Below are 12,988 nucleotides of genomic sequence, written 5' to 3' on the forward strand. Positions count from 1 at the left end.
CCATCCACATCCAAATAAGCAACTGAACTGTTGTGTTTCTGGTAAATGCTACTTCACACAAGGCAGCATTCTTGTTGTTAGAGCAGGATTTTTGTTCTAAGGACTAGATTTGTCTTTTTAATAAGCAAAACTTTAATCAATATAGGAATACTTCAAGAAGTCAAAGGTGATCTGAAAATTTATTTTAAACTCCTGAAGTAATTTTTTGAGTTTCCACATAATCATGCCAGCATGGACAGTCCTTTCCCAGAATCACATATTATTAAAATTTACTTAAATGTTTCATAGAAACTTTCATAATACCCAGGATGACTCATGTCAATTGAGCAAACTGTCAACTGAGAAAACTCATAAGATCAAGCAGAAAGCTTTTTGCTTCTCATTAAATATTCATTAGATGAGTATTTGGTAAACATTAGATAAGTATTTTCCAGCTTCTCACCATTGCTTGCTAGCTTTCATTCACATTGAAATTTCCAGATTCCTCCCTTAGTTTTCTTTAACCTGTTTCCCCAGAGAGACAGGTACGGCTCATGAAGGAATCTCCTAATGCTGATAATTAGCATTTGTTAATTTGATAATCAGCAGATGTTAGTAAGTCAGGTATATGGGAGGGATTGTTTCTCTAAAATGTCCCTTAGAATTTCTAGAAAGAGGAAGTCATTTCATAATGTATGTAGTCTGACAAAGCCTCCACTTCAAAGGTAAAGAAATATTTTCTAAAGAGAAGGCCTGTTTCTCAAACCACCTGTTGTATAAGGTCTGACCTGGGTTTTCCTGTGAACTTTTATCCCTTTTAATCATAGTCTCTCACTTTCATTTTACTTTTTTGACAGGCTCCCTATGGTGGCCTAAGCTGGTCTTGAACTCAAAATTCTGCTTCCATCTCTGGAATGCAGATATTACACTACCACATTCAGCTGAAAACCCTACTCTTGAGGACAAGCAACACTTAGTGGTCTTCTTTAATCCACCTCATACCACCTGCAATCCCGATTCTCCTGCTTAACCAGCTTAGTAGAGAGCAAACCAAAAAGTGAGATCAAGTGGCTATATCCTCTTAAAGGAATCCATACAGTTACTGGAAATTACTGTAGTTGTGAATTAGCGAAGTATCAGTGTTGTCTGCCATACTACAGCAGTCTTGTGGCTTTACAGTACAGAACTAGAGCTCTTTCAGTTCTCTGGAGAGTAGAGTTTAATTAGATGCTGGACTTCCGTTGGATAGCCTGTGATGGGACAGGCTTGGTGACTCCTCACATAATTAAACACACAGCGGTAACAGAACACATAGCCAGAGGTGGCAAGAACTGTATCATTCACCCGCGTTTTACGACACAGAGGGCACACTGTCTTCATTTTGGGTAGCAGGGGAGAATCAGAGTTGTAGTCTAGGTGTACAGGTGGTGGTGGGGTAGGCAGAGCAGTCAGTGATTTGATGGTTTCCTGGTTCTCAGAAGAGTACCACCAATCAAGGAACTGCAGGAAGAAGACACCCACAGACAGGCCAGTGGACAGGGATAAGGCAATGCCACCCACAGCCTTCTTCAGGGCTGACTTTATCTTCTCACCAATGCTGTTGGGAAAGAAAACAGCTTATTTGGGTGTGGTCACTGTAAGTGCAGTTCCACACTTGATAGGAGTCACTGATTTGGAGATGAGTGCTCCTGGACTGGCAAGTCTGTCGTAAGCAGTTCACTCATCACTGAATGTCAGTGTACACCTTAACTCTTAACTCTGGTGTTTCTTTTTTTTTTTTTGTTTTTTGTTTTGTTTTTATGTTTGTGTTTGCTTGTCTGTATGTGCATGCAGGTACCAGTTGATCAGAAGATCTGAAGTTACAGGCAGTTGTGAACTGCCTAATGTGGGTACTGGGAATTGATCTCTGGTCCTCTGGAAGAGTAAGCAGTACATGCCATTCACATAACCTCTGTGCCATCTCTCCAACCACCACCACCCCAACCTGTTTTTAACAACAAAAGATTAGGCTTTGACCTGAGAAAGGCAAGACATAGAATTTTTAAATAGATGATAATCCACCAGAAAAAGAAATAGTTAACTTAAAAAGTAACCTAGCAATGCTGAGATGTTTAGATGTTTGAACTTGTGGGAAAATAAGAACTAGCTAGAGGTGTTGTAGCATCATGAATAAGAACATTCTTTAGAATTGTATATTGCTCTGCATTGAATCTTGGCTTTGCATCTTCTAGCTGTTGGGTCCCCCCCCAACTTTTAAATGAAGCCATTGCATTAATTCATCAGGTTGTGATAGGACATAAGATAATGCACACAAAGCAATTATCTTCCATGGGGCCTTTCATACACCAGGCCTGCTGTAAGGTGTACCTATGATGGTGAGAAAGATTACCAGAATGTTGGACCTTGTTTATGCAGTGAGGAATGACTGCTGTGATTTAATGAATGACTGGGGTAAACCAGATGATTGATGGACAATTTTAAACTTGGTTAATGAAAGGGTTTTTTAGGAAATGTTGAGGTCTTACCTTCTGACGGGGTCCTGCATCGCACTGGCTTCAGACAGTCTATGATCTATAGCTTGTATATCCTGAGCTGTTAGTCGACCTAGCCGAACTCCAGCCAGTTTCAGAAGGGGAGAGTGATGCTCAGCCTTTCCTAGTATGTATCGAAGTTGCTGTGTAAGAAACCAGCCTTCCCAGGCCATATTAACAAATGGGTAGGCAGCCAGGAAGGCTCTGTAGAATCGTTTCCAGTGAGAAGAAGGGGGGTGAATAGAGTATTCATCTTCTTCTCTCAAGCTAGAAGCCAGCTTTTCCAGCTTCACTTTCAGATAGGGTAGAAGAACAAGGAACATGGTGGATTTCCATAGGTGACTCTTGGGAAGACCGGCACTGGCTGGTCTCTGAGGCTGCTGTGAGCTCCCTGCTACAATCCGCTTTAGGCCGTAAAAATGTTCAGAAAATGAGGCACTAGTTCTAGAAAGATAATGCTGCTGGAGCAGAAAATCTAGCAGAGTGAAGATTTCATCAAACCACCTCCAGAAGAAGCCATAGTGCGCAGGATTTGACTCTGCAAGAACCTGCAGCCCAAAAAAAAAAAAAAAAAAAAAAAAAGTTTTGATACAATCTTCAGTTTACATTCACATTTACCCTTTTCTTCTCAATTTAACACACCTGGTTTAAATAACTCGCTTTTGGAGTATAGCCTAAGCTTGAGGTCCTAGGAACCGAGTATAGTGCTTTTTGGACGATCACTAAGCCATGGATATGAATGACACACACTGGTCACTACAAACCCTTGGCTACTAGTAAAATGTTTTGAGTTCTATCCAGTAGTCCCTGGAACCGTTCAGGGAAATAATACCTTACCTTGACCACATGCTGAAGAGCGGGTCTCACTGCTGCCATTAAACTGTCCTGTGCTACCACCTCAAAGATGGATGGCTGGTCGTCCACCACCGAAGCAGTTGTGATATGAGCCCCGTGTTCAGCCATAGTATCCTGTGTGTGCTGGGATTCACTTTTCCCCGCACTCTAAATGAGCCTGAACTTGTATCAAACAGGTGCTGGGTCTTAATCTTTCTGCATGGCACCCGAAACTCCAAATTTAATTTTACACGAGAGAAAATTAACTGGGGTAAAAATTTTTTAAAAGCCTTAAGGAGACCGAAGCGAGTCTCAAAAGTTAAGGATTGTTAACTCCGAAGCTGGGAACGTGGCACATGGGGGCTGGGGAATGACTTGTCAAACGCTGCACCTCACAGGGCAGACGTGACTCGGACGCAGGTGTGGGCCAAGGGACGTGTCGCTTGAGCTGCAGTCCCCGAGCTGTGAGGCCCGGCTCCGGCTGCAGGCTGGGAGCTGGGAGGCACCTGTCCTTGCTTGCTGACCTCGGGCGCGGCGCGAAGGACCCGTTACGCCACCTGCGAAGAGAGGTCTAGGCTTTGTGACAGAAGTCGCACCCGGAAACAGAAGCTCCCAGAACCTCCGCACAGAGGGCGGAAGACGGGCGCTCTAGCATCGAATGTGGCCCTGAGCCGGAACTAGGGAACTCTATGACCAACCGGGACTTCCGCTTCCGTCCTCCTGACTTTAACGAGGCGACGGGCTAGTGTGGTACGTGGATTTGTTCCTGGCTATTTCTGCGCCGAAACTTCGGTGGAGGGCCAGCCTCTGTGCAGAACTGGAGCCTCTGCCTGACACCCCTACCCACGGACAATCAAATCAGGGAAAAATGATGGGCAGGTCCTTTCTGCGCAGATCCCACGCAGATGGTGCTTAGCTCAAATTCGTCTACCTTCCCGAGAAGTTGAAGAGACGAGCTTTAGCGTTTATTATTGTCAGTTACCAGCAAGTTTCACTAAGATGAAAAAGGTTCTTGTCCACCAGAGTTTAGGACGATTGCTTTTCATACAGGCTGGTAGCTTGTCTTCCATGTTTATAATTAAGTTACAACTCTAGGTTCATTCTGGTAGATGAAATTGGTTGCTGCTCTCTGGCTCAGTGGATACGTCATGTTAGAGATACCAGCACACTGTAGCAATCCTGAGGGTCTAGCTCGAGCTGAGTTTTGATAGACTAGGTACTTTAAGGTTTGTATACAAAAGAACACTCTGTCAAGGGGTTTGCAAGGTCCAGGTTGTATACTTAGAGTTGTGGATGGAGGTAATGGAATTTGGATGAGTTCACCGTCTCTCCGATAAACCCCAACACCTTGGCTAAAAATATGCAAAGTACTATTCACTGCTCCAGAGGATCCTAGAATGTAAAAGTAGACAATTGGTTTGTATTTAAATGGGCTTGGGTTTAGTTGTTTTAATGTTAGAAGTTACCTTTATAAAATATACTATATTTTAGTATAGTATGATTTATACTGTATTAAAATAGCTGTCAGCACAATTGTTGAATTTCTAAAAAGTTAATTTTTTTTTAAAGTAGTGTTTCTGTTGTGCCAGGTTCTCAGAGCCCCAGACCAACCCAAGGAGCCAGACAATTCCAATGCAAACGCAAAGGTTTCTCTTTATTGTTCAAGCTGGCCAGCTTGGATCTTACTCCATGGTGGGGGAATGAGATGCCAACTAGCCATAAAGGGAAGCTTTTAAAGGGGAAGACCATAAGGTTGAAGTCCACAAACTCCAGAGTTTCCATGGTTACTTAAGGTCATACAAAGTACAAAGTAAAGTACTAACTATATGTTTTCAGTAAAATACATTTGAGTAAGATAAGACAGGGCATGGAGTTGCAGGATTATAGGGTCACAGGGTCTGTCAGTTATCCCCTGGGCTAAGTGATCTTTACCACCACCAGGGGACCTTTATGACCAGCAGTTAGCAGACATAAGAATGTTTGACATAAGTGGTGGACAGTCACCTCCCTTTCTCTGAGAGTGGGGCTCAGGCATCAGCCATGGCACTCCTGATTTAAGGAGTTAAATTTTCCTTTACCATTAGAAGTTCCCTTTCTCTGTATAGACTTAGGGCCCCAGTTTTAAAAATTTTTATTAATTTTGATTTTTGGTCCATCAATTTCAGCTTTAAATTTTTCTTGCTGTGTACCTACCATTGGCTGGCTTGGTATTCACTATGTAGCCTATGCTCACAAAAATAAGTTAGCCCCAAAAGAGCAGGACTGTTTAATCATTTTAGAGTTCTGTAGCAGGAAGTAGCAAAATTTCACCCCAGTAACCTTGTTACAATGAACTACAGTGAAGTTGTCATTGTGCCCATGAATCCAATTCTAAATGCCAGGTGGGATGTGTTGGCACACACATGTGATCCTAACACCTGGGAGATTGGGCTATATGGTAGTGAGACCTTGTTTTGAAAAAGAGAAAAGAGGGAAGGGGGAGAAAAAAAGAAAGATAATCCAGTTGAATAATCTTGGTTCAGAGTCTCACTTTATTAGCCTTGGGGTCAAAACACCTTGATTAATGGACCCATGAAATTACTGTTTAAAAAGGAAACTAATTATTAGTTGAGAAAAGGAACAGAGTTAGGAATAATATGTCAGCTGGGCAGTGGTGGCACGTGCCTTTAATCCCAGCGCTTGGGAGGTAGAAACAGGAGTTCAAGGCCAGCCTGGTATACAAGAGCTAGTTCCAGAATAGTCAGGCCTACACAGAGAAACCTTGTCTTGGAAAACAAAAACAACAACAACAAAAAAAATGTAATATGTCTCTATGGTATAATATTTGCCCAACATGTATGAAGACCTAGGATCCATTCCAGTTCTGAAAAAAAAAAAAAATAGTGTCGATTTTTATTTTACTTTGGTAGTGTGTCAGTTTTTAGTCAATAATCAACACATCAAAAAACTCCACTCCTAAATGTGTAGTTTGATAGAAAACACATTATGTGTTTGACATTTCTACTAGAAGACGTTAAAGACTAAGCCTAACCATCAGGTTTGGAGATCTTAAATATATAATATGTTACACATAAAATCATATAATAAATTTTCAGTAAATAACTACTGTAGAGATTTAGCAGAGTCACTATATTCAGTGTATTAGAATGCTGGTTTTTAGAAATACTTTGACCTTGAAGAATCCTTGTGGAAACTGGTTTTCCTTGATTTGTAGAATTATTTTGCTGAAGGGACATTGTAGCCATCAGATGACTTTGGTCACAAGACGCCTCAGGCACACCCGAGGTTCTTGTATTATTGTGTATTGCAAACAATATACAATAAAAGATTAGAGCCATGGGGGTGCATAAATGCTCTTCTTCAGTAAGGCATGTTAATTAGATTAGGGATCTTAGCATGAGAAAATACTTTGTATAACTTTCAATAAATACACCTTTGAAAGGCCCTTTAGGGTCCAGTCTGTCAGAGAGACTGGACCTTCCTGCTCCCATATAGGCCTTAAAATTTCATCTTGGAGTACCTTCTTTCTTCAACTGTATTCCGTCTTCCCGGTGCACTGCAACAAACTAACTTGATTGCAATTTTGTAATTGGTTTGGGTTGCCCTGTATTTTAGTTTGTTTTTTCAATTTTGATTTTTTGAGAGAGGGATTTTCTGTGTAGCCTCGGCTGTCCTGGAACTCACTCAGTAGACCAGGCTTGCTTCAAACTCAGAGATCTGCCTGCCTTTGCCTTCCAAGTGTTGCCACGAGGCAGAGGCAGGTGAATCTCCGTGAGTTTGAGGCTAGCTTGCTCCAGGACAACTAGGGCTTTTAGATTAAAAAAAAAAAAAAAAAAAAAGTTGGATCTCTGTATCAATTCCTGAGATAAGTAGCTCCTAATAAATACTTGTTCAATAGCAGAGTGAGAGAAGCCAGAAAGCCGCTGGGCAGAAGAAGCTCTAAGGTATATAGATAACAAAAGTTTAAAAAGGTTGAGTCCCAGCATGCTAGAGAAGAGGGGCTCCAGTTGTAGACTAGCCTGAACTTTATTGCCTGACACTTTGTTGTTGTTTTTGAAGCTACTTTGTACTTACTACTTAGGCCCCAACAAGACTAAGAGTGTGTGCCAGGTGGCGCGAGATGGGGCACTGATAAATTTTCCTAGTCATATTCAATGTAGGGATTCGAACTCAGATCTGAATGCTTCTTAGCCTCATTGAGTTGCTGTCTTCTAGTTCCACTGCTCATGTATTCAGTGCTGGTTTCTATCACCTGCATGGGCTTTTGAATCTGAAAGGCAAATTAGCTGAGATTTGTTTTCAGAAAATAGGATATCTCTCACAGGTTTTACAAAATTCTCTTTCTCGGAAATAAATCCCGAGAATATCCACCAATTTAAGATACCCTTTGGGAAAGCCACTGCCCTGACCCAGAGAAAGCGAAACCTTCCCGTTGCCGAGGCAACAGGGACACAGCCTGGTTGTTTGGTTCTCCCGCGCACCAGGATGACGTCATGCGGCGAGATTCTCTTACGCCAAAGCTTCCGGCCCACCATCTTTGTCCCTGGCAAATTGGGTTTTGCGCAGTGGCTTAGATCAAGAAAGAATCGTGACGGGCAGGAAACCATTACACCGCCACCCGGGCTGTGCTCTCCGGCTGCCGCCGCCACCCCGCCCTTGCCTCCGGTGAGTTCAGGGCGGCTGGCTTTGGGGTGTGTGCCTGATTGACTGGGGGTGGTTGTGAGGGAGGGGAACTCCAAGCCGGGTCTTAGGCGCGGGAGGAAAGGAGATCCGAGGAGCGTGACGGTTGAGGATGGAGGGAGTCCTCGGGTGTGACCGTTGTGAGGGGGAGGCTTGGAAAAAGTGCCTCCTCCGTGGTGGCCGTGGCGGGACAGGGCTGCGCTCGGGTGTAGCAGCGGGTAGTTGGGGGCTTGGGAGCGAAGCAGGTTTCCAAGAGCGGGTTGGAGGAGGACTGAGGCCAGGGGTGTGGCCGCTAGAGGCTGGAGGCCGAGGGAGAACCACCCAGCTTTCGCGTTTGGCGACTGTTTATTGAGAAGCCAGAACGTGTCCATCCTGCAAGCAAAGGGAGAAAGGATTCCCCCCCGACTGTTTGGCCATTGAAACCTCTCTTGTCACCCGTATTTGGGGTTTAAAGGTTTCTCTTCTTACTTCCTACTGGTGAAAACTGACCAGTTCTCCAGGGTTTTGACCTGGGGAATTGGGTAAAGAGAAAAGGGGACTAAGTGTATTTCGAGGAAGGAAGGAAGGAGAAACCTGCAAAATTGACCCCCTGTGTGAGAGGGGGAAGCCAATGAAAGTAAATCTTAGCCCGGAGTTGTTTTCCCCCGCCTTTCTTCCCTGGGGTTATCACGAGCAGTCTAACTAGACTGGACAAGGCTGTAAATTCTACTGGAAGTGAAAAAACTGGAATTTCCTGCTATTTCTTTATTCTTTGAATTCACAGCATGCATTAGCTTTATGAGCAGCCAGCCCTCTTTCCATTTAGGGGAAAGCTCTTATAAAGCTTCGGCTATTTCTTTACGAAGCAGTGTGAATGTGTCATGGATGCTTCATTGAATTTTTTTTTTTTTTTTTTTTAACTTTTAAAAGGCAGAGTGTTTTTAAATTGCCAAACACTTCTGCAACCATTGTGGTTTAAAAGTCAAAAAATACACAATAAGCTCAGAAAGGCAAGTTGACTAAGAAAGTGCTCTCAGCGAGGAACAGTTTAAATTATTAATTGCTTTCCTTGTGTAGTTCTGCTTAGCCTTAGGGTGCACTTACAAAGTAATAATAGAAAGCGGCAGGTGAAGGAGGTGCAGCAGAGGGTAACACATCCCAGTGATGACTAAGTGAGGCGTGGAATGAGAACTGATCGCAAGTGTCTTACAGGGCAAACACCCAAGAAATAAAGGGGAGTGTGTTCTGCAAACAGCCTCCCTAAAGTTAGATGGTAAACTTAATATAAAGGAAATATTTTGACGAGTTAAGGCTCAAAGAAGTTCCCTTACATCTTTTTTTCTTCTGTAAAAGACCATAATTTTCAACTATTATGTCTTAAGGCACACAAGATTAGGAGTATTCAGAGAGGACTCTGTCCTTTGTTTTTTTTTTTCCTCCTGGTTAAGTTTCCCAAAATGCCTTGGCATTTCTTAAACATTGGGTATAAGATTGTTGGGCTTCTTTCTTTATGTATAATACTATAATCATGAATTAACTTATTGTTATTAAAAGAAACCAGAGGTGAGTTTGGCTTTTAAATATTTTATTTCTGATAAGGTAATAAGCTGAAGCTGCTGTTGCCCTTGTGCTATGGAACATTTGGCCAGATATGATCTTTACACCTGTCTCGACCTTTGTACGTAAAGGTTGCTGGGATGACTCTTCTGCTCACAGTTCGCCCAGCTTTGGCTAGTTCCTGACTATGTGCAAAGAAGAGAACAGTGGCCTGGCGACGATTGTGTTAGTTGCCATTTCCCAGAGAACCATTTGAAATTAAGAGCTCATTAGCTTTTTTCTGACCTTATTTTATTCACCCTACTAATCTCATTTCAATGTTGAGTTTCTCTTTTGGGGAATTGGAGGAAGGGGAGGAGGATGGGACGTCAACAACCTATATTTGGCAGAAACTAGGTTATGTTAATCTAGATCTATAACCTTGTACAGTGAGGCCTGTGAAAGGCGTGGCATCACACTGTGAGCTAGGACAAATGCAAGTGATTATGTGCTTTGCCTGCTTTGTTCTTTAACAGTGTCCCTAGGCCACATCAGGTTTGATGTTGTATAAGGTCAGATGAGTTCAAATTCCATTGTGGCTTGCTTATTTCTAGGGATTTCCTGAAAAACAAAAATTTACTTAGTAGGATTTTGAGTTTTGAAGAACTAGGCAAGTTGTATTTCCTCCAGCTCTATCCTGGCTATTTTGCTGTGGTTTCTAATATAGGCATAGTTTTCACATCATATATTTGAACAATCTGGCTGTGTCTATCTGGCGAGTGCTTGCAGGTATTTTATTTAAAAATTGGTATATGTAATTATTGGGAGTTGAAAATCACAGTGACATTAAGGGTCTGCCCCATCAGCTCCTTTCGTTTTTAATTAAATATTTACTGTTTGTATATGTCCAACCCCATTCCTCCCTTTCTACTCCTTTGCTTTTGTTTAGGCTATTTTCATTTTTCCTTGGAGGATTTTTTTTTTTTTTTTTTTTTGCTTAAGGCAAGGATAGACTTGTTACCATGTTTCTTTCCTATATGATGGGGGATGGGGAGTATTTCATCACATTTGTTTACCATGGTGTCAGTAAATGAGCAATGTATTTATCTGCTAATTTTTCTTCCTTTCTTCCACCTTTTTTCTTTTGATGGAGAGGTCTTATGCTTGCTAGGTAAGCACTCTATCATTGAGCTGCCCTACTCTAAATTGGCATTGAGGATTGAGCACAGGGTTTCCCATATATTAAGCAAGCCCTCTACCATTGAGCCCTTTTTTATTACTTTATTTTGTGAATGGGTACTTTGCATGTAGGTCTATATACCACTGTGTACTCCTCTGGATCCCCAGATAGTTGTGAGCTGCTGAGTGAGTGCTGGGAACCAAGCCGTGGTGCTCAGGAAGAGCAGTCAGTGCTTTTAACTGCTGAGTTGTTTCCAGTCTTATTTTGTTTTTGAGACAGTCTCATATTACCCAGACTTATCTTACCTTCCCAAGTAGCTGGTCATATCTTTTTATCTCTTTTTGTTGGAACAGAGATTCTTGGTTTAGGATCTATATTACAGGCTTTTAAAAAATGATTATTGTGCCTCATGCTCAAGAGGGTGTTGGATCCCCTGGAACCCGAGTTAGAGACAGTAATGAGTCTTCATGTTGGGTGCCAGGAATCGAATCATACAAATCATGAAACATGTAGGCTGTTAATAAAGATATGATTTAAGGTGGCTGATTTACTTTAGAACAGAGTATGTTGAGAATTCCTGTTAGAATTTCATGTCATCTGGGTATAGTGGCACATGTAATATCGAAGCACTGAGGCAGAAACAGGAGGATCGCCATGAGTATGAAGCCAGTCTGGTATTTATAGCAGGTTTCAAGCCTGTGAGGACTTATAGTGAAGACCCTATCTCAAAAGAAAAGAAAAACTAATATGTGTATGTGAGTGTTAGAAAACAGAATACTTTTGTGTACTTTCCCCAAGTAACTGGGTGAAAAACTTCCAAACAAATTTTGTTTTTAAATTTTAGGTTTGAAGTTTTGATGATTCCTTAGGATTTAAAATGGTGTAACAACCTGCTGTACATATAGTAATGGTTTTGAGCGTTAGCTATAGTGCTCTTGTCAGGCCTTAATAATTGTTTCTGTATGTCATCTTTTTCGTTTGTGTTTGTAAACTCACAGATAAGATTTGAAACAGGGTCTCACTATATAGCCCTGGCTGACCTGTAATTCATTATGTAGACTAAGCTACCCTTGAACTCAGGGATCCACCTGCCTGTTCATGTGAAAAATCCCTAGCCAGGTGTGATGGCACACACCTGCATTTCCAGCACCTTGGAGGTGGAGACAGGAGAATTGGGATTCAAAGTTATCTTTGCTACATAGCAAGTTTGAGACCATCTTTTGGGCTACAGGAGACCTGTCTTAAAAGAACAAAAAGAACTGTGTGTGATGGCACGTTTGTAAACCCATCGCTCTGGACAGAGGCAGGAGAGGACCTTTGCAGATTCAAGGCCAGCAACCTTTTTTACATAGAGAATTCCAGGCCAGGCAGGGCTACACAGGGCGATGCTGTCTGAAAAAGCACAGGCAGCTCACTGGTGAGCACTTGCTGCTCTTGCAGAGGACCCAGTTTCAATTTCCAGCACCACATCGGTGACTCACAGCCATCTATAACTCTAGCTGCAGGCTCCAACTCACTTTCTGGCCTTCTTGGGCATGGGTGCACACACAGGTGCATACACATAAGTAAATATACACGTAAGTAAATAATAAAATTCATTAAAAGCAAAAGAAATTCCTTACTTTGTCTGCTTTCTATTTAATTTATGCTGTGGATGGGTTGATAATAGTATTTTCTGAATTTTTGCTAGAAAGATGTGAAAACATTAATGCAAGCCTCTGTGACAAATACCTAAACAATTTCTGTATTCTATGTGGTATTCATGGTTTCTAGCTCTTTAATTTCTTTGCTTTTTGTTTTTGAGACAGAGTTTAGGTAGTTCAGGTTTACCTCAAAGTCACTGTGTAGCTATGCTGAGGAGAATGACCTTGAACGTATCCTGCCTCTGCCTCCCAGGGCTGGAAGCAAGGCGGGCTTCTTACTTTTCTGTGACCCTTTTTGCAAGCAATGTTTAATAAGTTGGCAGAATTGTTTCCACCTTTGAGCTTTGGCTGCTTTGAGTGAGCCCATGCTGAGGCTGGAGGGTAACCACATTTTCCTGATTAGAAAGTTATGGAGAGGGGCTGGAGAGATGGCACAAAGGTTGAGAGCACTGGCTGCTCCTCCAGAGGTCCTAAGTTCAATTCCCAACACCCACATGGTTGCTCACAACCATCTATAGTGGAATCTGATGCCCTCTCCTGGCATAAAGTCATACATGCAGATAGAGGACTCATACATAAAATAAATAAATATATCTTTAAAAAAGAGAAAGTTATGAAGAAATCTT

The 12,988-nt window shown here is 42.1% G+C and overlaps 2 protein-coding genes across 4 annotated transcripts in view; one reads left to right on the forward strand and one right to left on the reverse strand.

The window, feature by feature from the left end:
• Positions 1–160: 160 nt before the first annotated feature.
• Positions 161–3,700, reverse strand: Pex12 (peroxisomal biogenesis factor 12). Its single transcript, XM_051180121.1, has 3 exons — positions 3,348–3,700; positions 2,505–3,058; positions 161–1,576 (listed from the first exon to the last, which is right to left on the reverse strand). The coding sequence occupies exons 1-3, from the start codon at positions 3,471–3,473 to the stop codon at positions 1,177–1,179; spliced, it is 1,080 nt and encodes a 359-aa protein (XP_051036078.1). The 5' UTR covers positions 3,474–3,700; the 3' UTR covers positions 161–1,176.
• Positions 3,701–3,951: 251 nt separating this feature from the next.
• Positions 3,952–12,988, forward strand: part of Ap2b1 (adaptor related protein complex 2 subunit beta 1) — a 106,145-nt gene continuing 97,108 nt past the window's right edge. For 2 of the 3 annotated variants that reach the window (XM_051179677.1, XM_051179790.1), the window contains exon 1: positions 7,844–8,009. The gene's annotated coding sequence lies outside the window, so the exon portion shown is untranslated. Of the gene's footprint in view, positions 4,095–7,843; positions 8,010–12,988 lie in introns of those variants that run through there. The other variant, XM_051179725.1, reaches the window with a different exon arrangement.

The sequence above is a fragment of the Phodopus roborovskii genome, unplaced genomic scaffold, assembly GCF_943737965.1.
Source record: "Phodopus roborovskii unplaced genomic scaffold, PHOROB, whole genome shotgun sequence".
NCBI classification, from domain to species: Eukaryota; Metazoa; Chordata; class Mammalia; order Rodentia; family Cricetidae; genus Phodopus; species Phodopus roborovskii.